General features: G+C 29.5%; 1 protein-coding gene across 3 annotated transcripts in view; it reads left to right on the top strand.

Moving 5' to 3' along the window:
- The window catches only part of IntS3 (integrator complex subunit 3), a 111351-nt gene that overhangs the window by 71398 nt on the left and 19842 nt on the right, over positions 1–20111 (top strand). For all 3 annotated transcript variants that reach the window (XM_075370324.1, XM_075370333.1, XM_075370341.1), the window contains exons 13-16: positions 3626–3707; positions 10384–10543; positions 13045–13255; positions 16719–17226. In XM_075370324.1, the coding sequence (XP_075226439.1) occupies positions 3626–3707; positions 10384–10543; positions 13045–13255; positions 16719–17226 (961 nt within the window). The remainder of the gene's footprint in view (positions 1–3625; positions 3708–10383; positions 10544–13044; positions 13256–16718; positions 17227–20111) is intronic.

The raw sequence follows: 20111 nt of genomic DNA, 5'->3' as shown, positions 1-20111 counted from the left end.
AAGCAAAATTTCAGATACTGGGCACAAGAAGATGCTAGGCAGCTATACCAGCGTCTGTTGTACAGCCAGAAAGTGACCGTGTGGTGTGCTATGTCATCTTACAGTGTTATAATATTTATATTATACCCAGTATTAAGGCCCATATTTTTTTGAGGATGACAACGGTCTTGCGATTACAGTGACGTCGGCTTGTTACGTAGCCGTGCTTGAAACCTTTGTTGTGGAACAACAAAATAGATTTCCACCAATTCTTAACACAGCCTGGTTTCAACAAGACGGAGCAACGTCACATACTGCACGAATATCGATGGCAACTGTACGCCGATTATTTAGACATGTCATTTCACGAAATGGTGACATTAGATGGCCTCCCAGATCGCCTGATCTCTCAGCTTGCGATTACGTTTTGTGGGGTCACCTTAAAAGCAAAGTGTTCTACAGTAGACCTGCTACAACCGGAAGAACTGAAGGCAAAGACCCGAGAACCAATTGCGGAAATTCCAGTTGAGATGTTATGTTAAACCATGAACAATTTAACGAAGAGACTTGGTGAGTGTTTACGTAGAAGAGGAGGTCACCTGAAGATGTCATCTTTAAAAAATAAACTAAAATGTATGTATCCTAAAATGGCAACATTTGTACAATTACATGAAATAAAATTCATTTTCTAAAAAAATTTTTCATTAACGTTATTTAATTTTTTTAATTTCCCGTTTCTTTGAATCAACCTGTATAATTAATTGTGATAATTACTCCATCAGTATCAGTATAATGGTATGAGAGAGATAGTAAGTAGTCTTATGTACGAGATTGAAAAAGTCTTTTGTTATAATCTTTTGTCATGTGATCGATTCACTCTTAACCATAATTGTTGTTTCCTAACATGCAATACATGATTTTAATCTGTTTTTTGATGCTGAAAACGAATATGAACTCAGAATCTTTCTATCACCCACCATTTTTGAAAAATTTTTAAATATTAATTATAGGATTTTTTTCATTTTTCAACATATGGTAGCATTTTAAGCTCCTGTATTGTATTTTGTTAGCTCATTTTTTATTGTTTAACTTTTAACGTAATTTGTAAGCCATAAATAAACAATACTAGACAAAGAATTAAATCATATCATGGTCACATATTAAGACATCATATTAAATACTGAAGAGTGAGCCTTCATGGACAAGATTAATCGTGTCTGTGCAGGTTAAAACATGTAGCTGAAAACACAGCTGTGTTGTTTGTATTAAGCATTGGATTTAGGAATGAATTAATTTTTTTCAGTCTTATTCCTGTCTTAAGTTTGTTAACAGTGCAGTGTCACAATGCCTCGAATTTGTAAATTATGTGGATGCCTTTTTTGTTATGTATGTGGTGAGTTTACCGTAAAATCAAATAGAAAAAACATTATACCTTTAATTAAAAGAGCATATCATTTGTACTTTCAGTTTAAAATTTGTGATCAGGGTAATACGTGGGCTTCTCATATAGTATGCACTAATTGTTCTGTATATATAAGAGGATGGCTGAAAGGTACACAGAAGGCTTTGCCATTTAGTGTACCTATGGTTTGGCATGAACCAAAGGTTTGTTAAGGTAAGTGATTGTTAATTTTTTGTAACAAGTGTGTCTGGATTTTCTCGGCGTACAGAAATCCGATGATTACCACGATACTGTTTATCAACATCTTACTTCATTCAGAGCTATGGGATGTAATTTATGTCTTTGAAAATACATTTTCTCCACTCACATATGGATTTTTTCATGGACAACCTCAAAAACAATAAGTGACGAGCATGGTGAATGTTTCCACCAAGATATTTCAGTGATGGAAAGCCGCTGTAAAGGAAAATGGAATAGTAACATGTTAGTCGATTACTGTTGGACATTAATTCGGGATATGCCTGAGGCTATTAATAAAAGAAAAACATAAGCGACATCATTCTAACATAGGTTTGGCCATGCAGAATTATACATTTTAAAGATTTTAACTATGTTTTCCCTTAATTTTTTTTTTATGTATAATTTATTTAAAACTAAGGGTGATAGAAAAATTATATTTACAGATCCGTAATGTACGCAAAAAAGGTAATTCAAGAAATGGTATCACATTTAGAGAAAAATTAATTTTTTTTATCAGTGATTATTATTAATGTAATTTTAACTTTTTCTTTCTCTGTATCCTAATAAGAAAGTAAAGTCTGATATTCTTTATTTTATTTTTATTGAAGGTAGAATAAGCGTTTGATAAAATAATCAAGCATGCTTGGTGACAGATCAGCATGAAAATACAGATGTATTAATATAAATAGGATAAGCAACATCACATTGTTGCAATACTGCCTATTGTAAATAAAGATATCTTACCCCGTATTGTTGCAGTATTCTGCATCCAAAGATTTTGTTTCTGTTTCTACAATTCCAAAAAATTAATAAGTACATATACATCAGTTAGTGGTGGATGCAGTGTAGAATGTTTAGGCTTCTATCCAACACATCTTTTCAGAAATGCAAGGTGTGCAGTACTCCACATCTTCCCTCATTCCTTTTAAAAGTGATTTGGCAGCTCAAAATAATACAAAGGCTTGGTTATATCTTCCATTGAATTAGAAGTAAGGAATAAAAGACTTAAACAAATGTGATTTGTGAAACAATACAGAAGTTAATTAAAATGGAAATTTATTATTAAAAAGTTGCTAATATGATGCAAACAAGTTTACATAGGTGTTATGTTTTTTTGGTGAAATAAGAAAATGTTACTTCTTTTAGGTAGATTTCATAAGAAAGCTATCTATTGTAATGGGCACCATGATTCAACTTTTGGAAAAATTTGACATATCTTCACGTTTCACACACCCCCAAACCCCAAAACCACCATCAGTTCAAAAGTTTATGTATATATATATATTTATTTCACTTTCTTGTGGACACGATAACTGCTGTAATTTTGCCCCAATCATTTTCAAATTGATGCGTAAAATATAATGGCCCAAAATCTCACTCGAGTTTGTTTATGGGCAAAATCGGACCATAGGGGTGGAAATGGGGCGCTTTTTAAAAAAAAACAAAATATCGCTATAACTTTCTTATTAAATAAAATATTGAATTCATTTAAAGTTCCTACTATTCTTTGGATAAGAGCCTAAAACTTATCTAAGTAAAGTGTTTTGATATCACCAACCATTGGCCCAGGGGTTGGAAAAAATGGGGTTTTGAAGACAAAAAATCATACCTTCCTTAATAGGCGCAGCATCAAATCTGTTGAAAGTGGTCGTTAGACCTCTAAAGATAACCTAAAACTTGTGAAACAATGTTTGATATGACCAACCCTTACAGCAAGGGATGATCAGAATCTTGCTGGAATTGTAAGATGGGGCTTGTCATTTGCTAAACATGTGAAACTTTTTTTTCGCATGCAACCATTGTCATATTGAGTAAATTTGAAGTTTTTCTTAATTTTAAGGTGGAAATCTTTTTTATTCTCTACTTAGCACTGGTGAAATCTATCTCCACTTTTCGGCATGCTGAAAGGGATTTTTTTAATTTAACACAGTTTCATCAGGTTAAATGATTTTTGCTAAAAAAAAAAAAAATCTATTTGTATATTAAACTGTTTTTATGTTGCAGTAAGACGAAAGCCCAAGTGTACAGAGAGTTTTGTATGACGCTAGACAAAAGTTTTGTTAGTTGTCTGTTGGCTGATATGCTGGTCAGTTATAAACCTTAGTTTACTTTCTTCTAGTATGTAAATATGTTATTAGAAAAAATTATATTTAGTAAATTTAACTAATAATTTAATAGTTAAAGTATAAAATAGAGACTCTTATATTTGATGTATTTCTTCCTGTTTGTGTCAACTCTTTATTCTTATATTTTCCTGATGTTTGTAAATTACATTATCAGTGATTTGAAAATTCAAAATAAAACAGAAATCTCACTAGATTCATTCAAAATGTATTTCTTATTTATTTTACACTTAACGTGAAGCTGCTATATTGATTTTAGTTGTTTTATGTTGTTTGCATTCAACACTATATACACAGTAGGTCTGTAAAAAGTTCCCGAACTAAATTTCTGTAGTCAATACAAGTAGCTCAATCTCTTGGACAACCAAGGAACTATGCAGTACATGTGTGTACAAAATTTCATCATTCCAGTCATGAGTTATATTTGGCCATGTACGTTGTGTTCATCTGACCTTGTGCAAGCTCAAGAAGTGTGATAAAATTTTGTGTTCAACTTCAAAAATCTTTTGTTGAAACTTATTCTATGATACAACAACCATTCGGTGATGAAGCCACATCTCGTACTACAACATACACTTGGTGGAAGCAGTTTAAAGACAGTAGAGAGTCATTGGATGATAATGAACAAAGCGGGAGGCCGTCAACAGTTGTTCACAACAAAAAGCATTGTGAAGGTGCATGCGCTCCTGCTCGAACAACCCTTCAGGCCATAGCAGAACTAAACATCAGTAAAGACAAAACGGTACATACAATTCTAAAAGAAAAATGAATTGCCGAAAGTGTATTTTTGTTTCATTCCACACTTCTTGACTGAAGAACAAAAACAGACACGTCTTTCTTGTACTCAAGACTTTTGTCTACAAAGTGATTTCTCCAAAGCATTTAACAAACTCTACAGGTGCTGTAACAAGTGTATAACTAGAGAAGGTTCTATGTGGGGAGGGGTTTATGTAAGTAAATTCATTTATCTTTAAATCTATATTTTTATTTAATTTAATTTGGGAACTTTTCAGACATACTGTGTATTTCCATTCGCATCGTGAAGCTTGCTGACCACTGAATCCTCTGTTATAAAACAATTGTGATTGAGATTCTGCTGCTCAAATTATATAAATTTTTACTGGCTTTTAGGATTATCAGAATGTCTTTGAAAATGGTAAAAAAAAGATGTATATATCAGTTTATTAATGTGGATGCTCGTAATTGTTTATTATTTGATGTAAGTGACTTAATTCATTTCTTGTTTAAAGTTTATTTTTTAAATGATTATAGATTTAGTATTTACTAGACTTGGTAGACATACAGTTATTCAGGACCGAATTATGCTGATAATATGAAATTTTTAAGAAAAATTATAACAAAAGTACATAAATCTCTGTTATTTGTGACATCCAATTTGTGATACCCAATTTAATTATTAAAAATCACCGACTTAACACACTAATTCATTCATTTTATTAGCAAACAGGAAAATTTATTTGTGAGTTTAATATTTAAAGAAGATTTACCTGTGAAGTTTAACAAAATGATCGTGATTAGATTCTCACTCCATGACTTAATGGAAGTGACCATATACCATGTTTCTTTATTGTGTAATACTCTGCTATTGGCCATTTAGTCGACATCAACTAAATGATTGTTGTGGTTTACGAAGTCTGTTCAAAAAATACGTAGACTAACGTCATAAAACAAAATGTACTTTATTTAGAACTTACTTGTCTGGGTTCCCTTCAAAGTACTCTCCTCCCTGACGCACACTATTCTAGCTGTGTTGGGCTTTATCGGAAGTCGTCTTTTAGACCCTCTAAACCTGATAATAAATCAGTCATCAGTTTGGCCTCTGCCAGGATGCCACTGATACAAATGCCTTGGCAGACATTTCCATCAGTGTATTTACACAGATTACTATTGCCTTAATGTGGCTTCAACCCTCAACTATCAAATTAACCAATTTCCAGAAGTGTGTCCTCGCACCCTTAATACCAAAGGTTTCACACAAAAACTCTTTTCAAATCTTACTTAAATTAGACTGTGCTCAGATTATTACTTGATAGACTCTTTAAACCCAAGAATACTATTCTCATATCAACAAAACAATTTATCACAGTTTTCCTGGATTCATCTCTGCAAATGCTGGAGCAGTTCCTTTTTTAACTATGGCGTAGCATACATGTCCATTCTTCATTCATGTTCATTTCTTTTATCATTTTAATATCAGTTTTTTTAATTTTATAAATTTTAAAAACGATTTGCTTCTTGTTAGTAAACAGTTCTTTAATTTTTTATTCACATGTGTCTGTGTGTGTAACATTTATTATTTTTTTTTTTTTTACTTTTAAGGCCGCAAAAGACCACTTTAGTTAGAATAATTCAAGTCTTTTTTGCTGATCTTTTGGCCTTTAAGTTCTTAGATTTTACTTTCTCCCAATATTTAGTCATTCTTAACGATCTTCCTTTACGATCCTCTTCTGATTAAACCGTTTTTTATAATTAAAAGTTCTTACTTTAAAGTTGGTATTCGGATCTTTAATAACAAATTTTAATTTTTCGGATTTATTAAGTAAATTTTCGTAAGTCAAATTTAATTCTTGCATGTCTTCTTTAATTTATTTTTTATATTATATTTAAAAATTTTTTTTTTCTTTTAAAATTTATTACGTTACAATTAGTTTTTGTGTTTTTATTTATTCTACTATTATTTAAATTAGTGTTTGTACATTTCAATAAATTGAATATCATAACCGCTGTTTTTTTTTCTAATTTTAGGTTCTTTATTTTTAGAAAAATTTGATAGAATTTGCATTATACTGACATGGTGAACTTGAGAACCTTAAATTTTCATCACTGTCACCACCAAACTGCTTTTCTGTTGCAAAATACACTACACTTTATACATTTTTTAAAATATTTTTGCTTAAACTTACATAAAAATTTTATTTAGGTTTTATAATAAACATTTGTTTATTGTTTTTTGCCAATCTTAACTTATTATAAATAGAGTTCGTAAATAAAACAAAAAAAATATTGTAATTTTTTTACTTAAGACCAAACATTAGATATTTAATGCTTTCAAATATCCATTGTTAGTCAACGACCATCACTCTTCTAATTTATGATTTCATCTGTTATTTATTTCAAATAATCATCAATTACATTTATAATCCTTTGTTTTTTAACAAGTTGTAATGATTTTCCTCTGGTTTATCAATTAAACCTGCATCAATAAATTGCCGATGTCAGTTGTGTACAGCATATCTAACTGATGAAAAATCCTCTACAAACCTCAGTTCAGTTGCCAATACCAGTGTCATTCAATCATTTTCTTTAATGATGCACCATGTATCATTTTACTTTAAGATTGGGCATAGAGAGGCCAAGTTGTCTTTGTTTTTCAGAATTTATTGTTGAAGGAATGATATTAGGAGCAGTATCCTTTCTCAGTCCTCTAATGTTGAATTCTATTTATTTGCTAAGTACTCAATTGTGATTCTTCGGTTCTCTTTCATATTCTTCTCATATTGGACTATTTATTCACTGACGCCTGGCTGAGTTCCTTAGCTCTTTTCTTTTTCTTTTTCTTCTGCTATTTTCCCCCTTCATTGGCTCTTTGCTTAATTTCTTTACCTTTCTTTGCCTCCATTCTTGGGTCCTGTCTTCTTGTTCATTGGTAAAAATAACAAAAATATATATAGTTGTTAAAGTTATGAATTATTTTGTGATCTCTACAATACCTAAAAATATTTTTACTTGTAGGTTTTTATACTCTTAAAATACAAGTGTTATTTTTTATAGTCATATTTTTTTAATTAATATTTTACTTCTTTTTTGAGTAATGACTTTTGGTAATGAAAATCAAATTTCAGTAAACGTCACACTATTTTCACGAACAAAAATAAAAGAAATTGTTTATTTTTACCTTTGCATATATCCAAAACAGAGGTCAGGATGAAAATATTTTAAAAGATATATATATATATATATATATTTGTAGTAATAAATACTAGTATAAATAAAAAATAAAAAAATTGTTGGCTGTCCAGGTATCTAAGAAGACTTTTGCTGCAGCATTATATAAACAACGCTTTTTTATTGACAGTATAACATAAACTAACACTGCCAGTGTACTACTAATAAAAGTTATAAAAATGAATTAGGAATGTGATGCACACTGTGTCAGCCTTCATACAGAAGAGCTCAGAAATGATATGAATTGTGACAACTATTTAGAATGTGTTTATGAAAATTCATTGCCATGTGAATGTAAATTTGTTTGTCATGGTATAATTAGTATTTTGTTCTTTATCCCCACAGATGAACTAACTTAGGAACTTTCTCAGGAATTTATCCTGAGATGGTTTGTAAGAAAACAAACCATCAGACAGTGTTTGAAGGAGAGAGTCTTACAAATACTGCAACAGATAGTAACATTCATTTAATTAATATGCAATTTTAGTATTTTTATTTCTAAATTTTTATTATAACAAAATTATTTCAATCATGACTAAGGATGTGGAATCTCACTAAAGTACTTTCATGAAAAATTAAGTAAGATGCGTCTTATCTCATTTTTCTGTACTAGGTGGTTTATTTAATAGAATTTAAATATCTATAGTTATCTTCATTAATTTGTATTCTTATGTCTAAAAAAATGGTGCTGGGTGTATTTTATACATAATTTTCTTTTTTTAAATATCTTCTACTTAAACTGACAGATAAATTTGAGTATTAATCAAAAAATTACATTATAATGATTCTGATTTTATTTTGTTAGTATATTAAATAATGATAAATTTTCTGTTTTTACAAACATGTCATATTTATAAATCCATGATAATAAAACTTTTAATGTTCTTTTGATTTAAACTGCAAGTTGAATTTGTTGTCTTTTTGTGCTAAATGTAAAGTTTGTTGCACATTGTTGAATATCTTTGTGTGTTTAAGTTTTGATGAGATGATGTGGTAAGATTGAATCTGTTTTTATGTGGTGCTTAAATACTTTTTTGTGTTGATGAATGTGCAACCAGTTTGCCCATCATAGTATTTAGTGCAATCACTGTAATTTAATTTGTGTACTCCTGTGCCACTGTGTTATTGTTAATGTGCTTTATTAGTTTGTGGGTATGATCTTGTGGATCTTTCTTGTGGCTTATGAAAGCAGTACGTTATGCTTCTTCCTTAAAATATGTAGGCAATTTCTGTCTTGGTTCTTTTGTGTTAGGATTACATATTGCAAGTAGAGGTTATTTAATTCCTTTCTGCACTTTATATTGACATATATAAATTATATACTGACAATATATTGTCTATACGTATTGGCAGGTATTTCTGGTATTACAAAATTCTTTTTCAGCCCGGAACTAAATTCATAATCTTGATTTATGTATGATTTATAGAGCATTTCATGAGTTCAGTTTCAAGATTAAGCCAAACTGATAATTATACATTTTTAACTATATAACAGTGGTATTCTTTTATCCAAACATACAAAAAGCTACATTACGCAGACTGGTATTTAGATCTTAATGGATAAAGCTACGTCATGATGTAAATTCATTATACTTCACTTCAGTGTTCTGAGAAATCATGAATGTGTGATCTGTTGTTACTCTTAACACACTTGCTTCATCGTCTTTATTTATTTAATCTACTGATCTATATCATTTTTTTTTGTACAATTAAACAATGAGGGTTGTAGTGAAATAAGATAAAAAACTGACTAACATTGATCAGAAATAAAAAGCTAATCACACAGATCTGCATAATCTATTCGTCACATGTCTAGCAGCTGTGTTCACCTATGGTCTTGGATCATGTGGATTTCTGTGGTTTTCTTTTTAAGCAAACATGACATTCTTGAAATTATCATAGTCTGAAAACATTTGTTCAAATGAATTATAAAAATTGAACAGCTTTAGTATTGTTCTTCTTTTTTAGGCCTCATAAAATGATGTTTTTAAATCTTTGTACAAAGCTGCAAACTTATTATGGTTGAATGGGAAATATATACAATCGAAGAAAAAATTATTGTAAGATAAACCAGACTATCTAAAATGGAAAGTAGAATAATTCTCAATTTGGAGAAATTAGTCTTTTAAACTATTGATTAAATATAAATTAATCAAATAATAGTATTCATGTAAATGTTAAAAAAATTAAAAATAAATAGTTTAAATAAAATGCATTAGTTGCCTTTCTCCAAAGTGTATGAAATCTTAAAAAAATTCAGAATTCTATTGTAAAAAGTAATTGTAGAAACTAAAATCTGGCATTGTATTGAATATTTTTGTCAGTTAGAATCTAGTGCAATAAAACAGAACCCAACAACATATCCGTTTCACCATCCATTTGAACAAACATGTCTGCTTGCCTATCATATCAGTTTCACCATCCATTTGAACAAACATGTCTGCTTGCCTATCATGCTGATCTGTGACTGGGAAGAGATACTAGTAGAGTCATCTTGTAGATTCACATAATCACAAATGATTGTTTAATAGTTGCTCTATAATAAGGCATTTTTAAAATACTTTTCATTAGATTATTTTGATTTTATTGATCTTCTTATAATTTAACTGTAATTACATGATGAATTTCAATGTGCTATTTATTTAACTCACTATTAAATCACATTTGTTGTAGAACTGTCAAGAAGATGACATACAGATGTTTTGTTGGATGGTATCTGGTGTTTATAATCAGTTTCCTGATGAAGCTATTGGACATGCAGAATTGTTACATCTTGTTGTGTCTACAGTGGATGCAAAGCAATTACAAGAATTAATTTTCAGAGTTGTTCAGGGTAATTTAAATTAATGGTTTTTTGTTTGTTTTTTTTTCAATTTCTTTATAGTATTTACTATTTCACTTTTTTACACTAATTTTATGCCACCTATGGAATTTTTTCACCATTAAAATTTGAGATTGTAAGTGCAGATGCAAAACTAATTTCCTATCTGGCAATTACAAAAATCAAGTTTTAAAATGTATTTTATTTAGTGTATTTATTTTTAGCAGTAAAGAAATTTTTTTTTAAATATTAAAAAATATGTGAATATAAAGTTTTATTTATTAAATGTATATGTAATGTATTTTATGTACACCTTGAAAACATGTTCTTCAAATAGTGTAATTTTTTTAAAATCATTTGAAGGTAGTTTTATATACTAATACTATTCTAATATTTATTAAATAATTTACATAATAACAAAAAATACCAAACAATTCAGTTCAATTTTCATCATTCATTGTCAGTCATAATTCTAAAAATATTCAGAAGCTTCAACATTTTTGATGATGTTTGCATTGTTTTAGCTCCTGTCTTCCCTCTGTAAGCATCTTTTTTCACTTGTTACTATTAGGCATTTTATAGAATTAAGACAATATAATAACAGAGATTATTCATTAACATCTCTCTGATGTTACTAAAATCTTTTTCTACCATCAATTCACATTATTGTTAGTTAAATTCCTATTTACTCAATTCCCAAATAGTAAACTATCTGATTTATTTTTTATTTATTGAAGTGAAAATAAACTTAGTATTTGCTGTTAAATTTCTACAGTATTGATTGATGAATATTGAGGTTTGATATTTATGTTTAGCTTAACATATACCATTATTATTTTAAATAATGGCTGAACTACTGTTGTTTCTGAATTTTTATTTTTAAAAAACAATTAATTATCTTAATTTGTAACTCATACCTAACAAATATATAGATATGAGGTGTGATCAAGAAATATGCAGAATTTTAGTTTTCCTCAAAAGATCTTTATTTATTCATCACTTTTGATTTTGTCACCTTCAAAGTACTCCTTCAAATATAATATTTGTCCCAGCGCTTTTGAAACTTTGAATCACCTCTGGAATGCAATTTTTGGTATGACGTTTAGCTCCTTCAGCGATTCTGTCTTTATCTCTTCATTGTTGGCAACAAAACATCCTTTCATGGTTCTTTTCAGCTTGTGAAATAGGCAGATGTCACAGGGGGCCATGTCTGGCGAATATGATGGAGGCTGAGGCATCGTAACAGTATTGATTTTGGCCAAAACTTCACAAACAAATAGTGAAGTGTGAGCAGGTGCATTATTGTGGCCTAATTCCATGAATTGTTTTGTCACAAATCAGGCGTTATCTTCAGATTCCTTCTCAAAAACAGCATAGAACGTACAGTTACTGTTCTTTATTGACTGTATAATCTTATGGCAAGAACTCATGATACACTAAGCCGTTAAAATTGAAGAACACAGTGATCAGGACCTTCACAACTGGTCAAATTTGATGCCTTTTTCGATCTTGGCTCTTCAGGAAGTTTCCATTGGGATAAATGAGCCTTAGTTTTGACATCATACCCATGTTTCATCACCATTTATGTCTCATTTGAGCAGTTCTGGATCATCATTCACTTCATTTAACAATGACAATGTTCATTTGGCGTTGCTTTTGATGAAATTCAACAATTATAGAACAAATTTTGCTTCTACATATTTCATGTCCAAAACATCTGAAAAAATTGCTTGGCATGAGTCAAATGATATGCCAACATCATCAGCAACCTCTTCAATAGTGATTTGGCAATTGTCCATAATCATTTTCTTCATTTATTCAACGTTGTCATTGGTTGTTGATGAGCTGGAATGTCCAGGGCCATCGATATCTTCACAGCCTTTTGGAAACATTTGTACCACTTGTAAATGCTTGTTTTATTCATAGAAGAGTCACCAAAAGCAATATTCGACATTTCAAATGTGGTGCTGCACTTTATTCCATTCTTAAAGCAAAATTTAATTTTCAACAAGTTAAAAATTGCTGACCATATGAAAATATATGTAGCCTTTTCGAAATCCAACAATGAACTAAGCATCCAATATGGCTGCCAATGTAAATATAAGTTAGACAAAGTGGACAAGTGTACCAACACAACAAAAAAAAGTTGTGACAATTGGACTTATACAGCATGGAAAATTAAAAAATTCTGCATATTTTTTTATCAAACTTTATGTACAAATAAAATTTTAGCTAATACATTTCAATGAACAATACTGCTCTTTTAAAATTAAAACATTCAACAATAATTTACTTATTAATTATTATAAGTAAATTATATCTTCATAAAATTATATAAAAAATATATGTAAAAAAGCTGTTGTTTTGATGTTCTAATTTAGTGAAGTAAAATGTACAATTTTAGAATTAAAGAGGAGTGTCGTGCATGTTTTCTATGATCTAATTAACCATATTCATTAATAAAAAGTTGCTGTTGAAAATTTTAGTTAAAATTGTTTTGCATTTATTTTTAGGTCGTTTGGTAATGTTCCGTGAACCACACTCATTTGTAGCATTGCTGTCTGCATCACTTAATTGGGAGACATTTGAGCAGTTTTGCCTGTGGCAGTTAGTTTCAGCACATGGTATTCCTGTCGATTATGTCCTTCCAATTCTTCCTCGGCTTGAGTATAGTGCTCATTCTGAGGCCCTTACTGCCATCTTACTTATGCTCAAACAGGAAAGGTTTGTTTAAGTCATATTTCAGTTATAGCTGTTAAAAAACCTTCTTTATCAATATTCTTTGATGAAATTTAATACAAGCTGTCAGTTAAACTACCTAATGTTTAATGGGTTATTAAACAAACATTAGAAGTAGTTCATTTGATATTAGCAAAAGATTTACATGTTTATTGTTTTATTGTTGTGTATTGTTTTATTTATATGGTTTCTGCTATTGAGTTATTAGTTTATGAACCCCCTTTGGGAAGTAATTGTTTTTGTGTGTTATAGCTCAGATAACATTTATATAGTTTTTTTATGAAAAAGATTTGTTGTATTTGAGAAAACACACCTGCCCTTGTGGTCACTTGCAGTCTTCTTTATGTTCTGCTGCTGCTAAGATTACATTTTTTAAGGTCCACAGTAATGAATTAATTATACACTGTACAACTGTAGTTTAGCATGATTGTTTTTTCTGTAACCATAAAAAGGTCTGTGACTCAAGTTTCCAAATTTGAATTTTTATTTGAAAGTTAAAAATAGTTGTTACATTAATGTAGAATACTAATTTACTTACTTTTGTAGTTTTTTATTTTAATATTTACTACTTTTTTATTATTGCTGAACTTTCTGCAAACAAAGAACTTTAATTGAAATGATTCCTATTCTAAAATTACAAAAATTATATTAGTGGTTGATTGGATTGGAATTGGTATACCTGATACCAACTAAGCCTACAAAAAAAGAATATTCAAGATTTCCTAGTTAGATGGCTGAGAAAATGCATTAGCTATGTAAATAAAAATAATAATTTATAAAGCTAAAATATAGTAAAATTTTTCAGGGGGAGGTCAGTTTCTCTTCAACAATACAGAGAAAACAGCAATATTTCCTTGCTATATAAACCAAAAAATATGTATTTATAATAAATTATTAAAATTTTTATTATTCATTCAGCTTGTAATTTGAATATCAACCATTAAGAAAATCCCAGCATCCCAAACTTTTTATGTTCATATTATTAATTTCCAACTTCTGCTGTAATTTGGTATCTTCATCATACTGTAGTGGCAAAGCAGCAGATTAGTGGTAGAGGCACTGGTATATTGTCTTTGTGTTTACTTCTAGTAGACAGAAAGCCTTTGCCCACTGTTTTTGTGTATTTTTAAGTTCAGTTTACTTTGTAAGTGTAAAGTTTTTACTGCAAATTTGTTTAAAAATTAACAAAAAATCGTATAAAATTTTTATTAAATTTGAGAGGCAAATCTAAAAAAAGCCCATTTTTTAATATTTCAGTTGTAAAACTAGAATCAAAGTAAAAACTGGACTTCTCATGTTAGTGTAAGCTGTAACAAATTAGTTCAGTGGATGAAAAACTACAGAAGCTTTTAAACCATTTTATGTCCCTTTAATGTAGTGTGAGCTTTTATTTTACAAACAGAGAAGAATATTAAAAAAAAAGAAAAACATGAATATCCTAATGTGCCATCTTCTGTTAAACTGACTCCTCATGTCAGTTAATTATTCTAAATGAGCTGTACCAACTCCACTGTTGAAGAGGGATGATAATTTTTCAGAATTAGTGACATGGCAATACACAAACTGATAAAAATGGATCTTTCTGAGAACACTTATGATCTTGCTTATAGTTGTCAGATAGTTAATGAAACCATCTTATCCATCAAAATGAATTAAATGATTTGATCGTGACTTAGGCTGATCAAAACCAGCAAACTGAAATTCTTGGCTGTAGATCACAACAGGGGAATGGAGTCTGTTGAGAGATAAATCAAGTATTGCATCCTTCATAAAAATAAATGCTGAATTTTTATGTTTTAATGTCTATGTTTTAACGACTGAACTAGGAGTAGACCACAAACCTACAGAAGATACTTTTTTTATTGATTCTACTAAATATAATCTTAAAGCAGTTTTACTTCACAATAGAAACTAGAAGCCATCTTCACCAGTTACTTATTCAGTTCCAGAAAAAAATACAGTAACATGGTTACTGTTCTGAATGCAGTTAAGTACAGTCTATCTGTCTACTTTGTGAGGATTAAGGTCATAGTTATATTAAAGGGCCCTTTAAGGTGGAAATTATTACATTTTTATGTTTGTAGCAGTAAAGCAATAGAGTAACATTTTGTAAAAAAAAAGAAGAAGCTAGACAGAAAGAGAATGTTTTTGATCAGAATTTCTCGTACCAGAAGAATCTTCTTAGGTTCTTGTAGAACCTTAGAAGATTCTTCATCTGTGTCACATCAAGTTAGGATTGATGAACGCAAATAAAAAGGCCATGGATAAAATAGATGAAGACTTAAAATGTTAAAGAAATTTTTTTTACAACTAAGTGAACTTAAACAGGGTATATTTATGGATCTAATATCAGAAAAGTGACTTGCTTTTGAAGGAAAACTCAACCAAAAGTAATTAGCTGCATCAAAATCATTTGAGAAGATTGCAAAAAGATTTTTAGGTAACAAAAAAAAAAGTTACAAAACCCTAGTGCAAGAGCTACTTCAACCAAGCCACAGGATGTTGAATGTTACAAAATACATTTTCTACATTCACATATTAATTTCTTTCTGGGAAATTTTGATACAGTTAGCGATGAACAAGGAGAAAGATTCTTTCAGGACATTAGGACTATGGAACCTCAGTACCAAGCCCACTATGATCCAGTAGTGAAGGTAGATTTCTGCTGGTTAGTAAAAAATAGGTTTGACTTCACATTTCATTATTCTGTTATTTTCTTTTTATATATTATTATGATTATTTTTTTATTTTATATATGGTTATTTTTAAATATGAATAGCTCATCATTTGAGGACAGCTTAGTACAAAAGAAACATCATATTAAGACATATATATCTTTTCATAAAAAAAAAAAAAAAAAACAATGAGTGGTTTCTATTTACAAAATTATATTTTTTTAAAAACTTAGAAATTTCATAACTTATTTGAAGCATGCTCAGTTTTAGTTAAATTTCCTTTACCTTTAACCATTTGTTTCTAACTGCCATAATTTGCTGTCATATATATATATATAGCTTCCTAAAGAGAAACATATTTATTTAAAAGCATAAAATTTTGAAACAACAAACTTAACAACTTTTATAAATCGTTTGAGGCACTAAAAATCATCATCATAAGAGCAACTGAAAATACTTTAATAAGTCATTCAAAATCTTTTATTTACAAGATCAGTTAACTTTGTTATTTCAAAATATATAAAGTTTTAAATAACTTTCATTGCCAACTGTAGACAGAAACATTAAATTTTTAGGGTGTTTTTAAAGATTCACATTTGATTAAATTTATTATCAATTATTTAGTATTTTATAACTAGTATATCTTCAATACAGAAATATATCAGTCAAGAATAATCCAGAAGTTGCGAGTTTAATAATGAAATATATATGTTTTATGTTTCACAATCTATGTTGCCCTAATTTTCACTGATCTTGTGTTATATTATTTGCAGACCAACGCCTGACCTCGTAAAAAATGTGTTATCAAGAGATGTTAAACCTCCTACTGATGACTTCGTCGTTTCAGCACTTCATTGTTGGTGTCGAGACCATGAGGAAAGATTAGGTGAATTGGTTGCAGCACTTCTTTCCAGTCGTTGTCCCCAGACATCTCCTAACAAACGAAAAAGAGGTGGTGGATCTGGCAGTGGAGGTCCTGGTCGACCATCTAGTAGTGCACATCCAACATCTGAACGTATTCTAGGACATCTAGATAGGTTAAGAACCGGTTGTAGACAATTTTATAAACTTGAATCTATGCAAAAAGCTTTACAACAAGCACAGAATTCATGCACAGACGCTCAAAGAAGTGTATTTAGCAATTTATTTGCTTTAGTGGAAATAGATGAATCGGGTAAAGGGAAGGGACGTGGTCGTAAACCAAATTCAAGTCCTGGTGCGAAAACTAAACAAAACCGGGTAGTGAAAGAAGTAACAGACAGTTCAGATGAAAGTAGTGAAGTAAGTGCTTTTTTTCATAATTTCCATTGAGAAAATTTTGATAGATTGTTGTGTTTAATATTGATTTGTTGTAACTTATACAATTTTAATACTTTGATCTGCATGTTTACATTTAGTTTGATTACTTTTTATCATTAATTTGCTTTGAGTTTCTATTTAATGCTTGTATATACATTGAAATACAACAGATAAAGAATAAACAAAGCATGTGAAAATAAAAAAAGCAGTTAACAGTTTGTATGTGCTTAGTTGTGAAGAAAAAGTATCTTGAATACAAGTTAAAAAAGTAAGTTTATCAGTAAGTTTACTGATATCAGTAGCAGTTATACAATTGTAGATTTCTATATTATAGTAGTGATGATATATGAGTTTGGGAATAGCCAAATTAGATTAGGTAGTCATGACACAAATATATCAACATGTGTATTACTTATGGATTTGCTTGCATTTATAGTTACCAGACCAATTTGAAAGGAATTATCTTAAACTTGTAGAACATTTGCATCAATTACTCTGCTGACAAGCTCAGTAAATCAATTCTTTAATCTCACTTAATATTGCATATATATATATATATATATATATATATTTTAATTTACAAAGAACGTCAACTTATTCCTTGATGAAAATCACGGAATATAAAGTAAGTTTAATCTTTAATGCTGATTTCTTTTAAAAATAAATTACAATTTTATTGAATATTTATTGACGGTTAATGCATTTATTAAATTACAATTATACTATTTTTAAATCCCAATGCATTAATGTTTGTATTACAAATCTAATAATGAGTTAAAAGATAAGATTGCTTTCATTGTTATTTCTTTTTAAGCATAAAAGTGAAATTATTATGGAACTACAATTTTACTTACCATACAAGTTATTGACTTATCACATAAGAATGGCATTTGACATTGTTGGTAGTTTCTTTTAATAACTGTTTTAAATATCATTTACTTACATGAGTTAATCATTCCAGATAAATTTATTGAAAATATTTTCTCAATATCTTGGAGAATGTATTAGATTATCTAAGAAATCATTTCCAAGTACAATTACAATTTAATTTAATTGCAATTTACAGGGAGAATGCAATGTTTCATTCTTGATGTTTCAATACTCTTTCATAAATAGTCAACTCTTAGATTTTTCTAACATCAACATTTCTCACTTTATCTAGTCTTTCCTGTCATGCTGTGAACAGATTTTATTTCTCTTCCTTGTGTTGTTAACTTTGTTATTGTTTCTGGACATGGCATTTATGGTAGTTTTATCCTCTCGAATTTCTGTCATTTGCTAATATCAGTTAATAATAATTCCATTAGTTCATGGTTGGTTTGTTTCATTTCATCTAGATTCAACTCTGTTAATAATATAAAATTATTTATTATCATCTAGCCTTCTTCTTTTTTTTTTTTTTTGGCTGATAATCTAGCTGCCCAGTAATCATTTTAAAGTCATTTTTTAAAAAAATACAAAGACTGACTACACAGAGTATCTGAAACTTCTCTTTTTCAATGCCAAAAATAATATGCAGGTTTCAATGCAACCCAATTCTCCTGATAAAAATTTAATTGTGGACTAGGTATTATTGTTACTGTATAATTGTTCAGGTCTAAATATGGCAGACATTGCACAATCTATCATAATTTGGTAATTTATGAATATTTTTAATCATTATTATCTTTATCTTATGTAAAATTATTTTAACAATATGTCGTGTGAAGCGTACGTGAATCATATAAATTACAAATGCGTTGTGTATTATTGCATTTGATTATTTATTTGTATAATAAACGTATTGGCTAATAAACAAAGAGAGAAAATAGGTACAATAAAGCTATTTATTAGTATTTAATCAAATTGAAAACTAACTAATTATTATCAGAAAAATCTATGTCTGAAATGTAAGAAATTAAGTGTTCGTTGGTTCATAAACAACAAAATCAAATCTTAACATTTTACTCTTTCTTAACCACAAGGTGACAGAATATGAAAACCAAGTGGTCCAAATTGCATACATTTTCACTACTTGGTAGTTTCTAAAAATTTATTAACTTCCTGATCATGAAAAACTTCTATATTTACCAATTTTTAAATTAAGAAAATAAATTTTTTAGCAAACCAGTTTTACACCTGACTATTTTCATTCAAGTGTGAGATTTTATTATAGGATACACGAGGAGATGCTGCTTGAGTAAACACTGGGAGTTGTAACTTGAATGCACACAAACAGAGCTGCTTATGAACAATGTTGTGAATAGTAGAACAAGGAATTTTCAGATAGTAACTAGTCTGCGTAATTGACTTTCCAGGACTGGCAGTGAATCATCGCATTCACAATCCACAGTCTTGTCAATAACTGAAATTTGAATGATTTCCAGTTTGTGAAACCTAGCTTCCAGTCTCTCTTAAAGTTATATCCCACTGACGAACAGACTTGGGTGTAGGAGGATTGATATTCCATTCAGTTTGTGCACACCATTGAACATGCATAACTGATTGAAACTCCACTAACCAAAGCATGCATTGAAGCATTTGTTGTGGAATACACATCTTTACTAACTACTGCTGACTACAATTGCATTGTGAGTCAGCCTGCCTGCGCATATGTATTCCACTGACCTTGAGAGCAAACAGAATAAATTTGGGAGTTATTTCCTGTCAATTAAGTCAACATTTAAGAGATTACGATGACTGTTTTTTTTTCTAATATAGGCCATTACTTTTGAATACCTTTAGTCTGGACACTCTGTATATGATGATATAAGTTTTTTTTTAATTTTTAGTTTACATTGAAATGCCCATAAATATAAAAAAAAGAAAGATTCTCATTAAAAAATTTAGTTAAAATATCAAATTAAATAAGTGTTTTTTTAGTCCAA

Source organism: Lycorma delicatula, chromosome 1 (assembly GCF_047948215.1).
Source record: "Lycorma delicatula isolate Av1 chromosome 1, ASM4794821v1, whole genome shotgun sequence".
Classification (NCBI taxonomy): Eukaryota; Metazoa; Arthropoda; class Insecta; order Hemiptera; family Fulgoridae; genus Lycorma; species Lycorma delicatula.
Note: the sequence above shows the minus strand (reverse complement) of the source record. Positions and strands in the feature narration are given on the sequence as shown.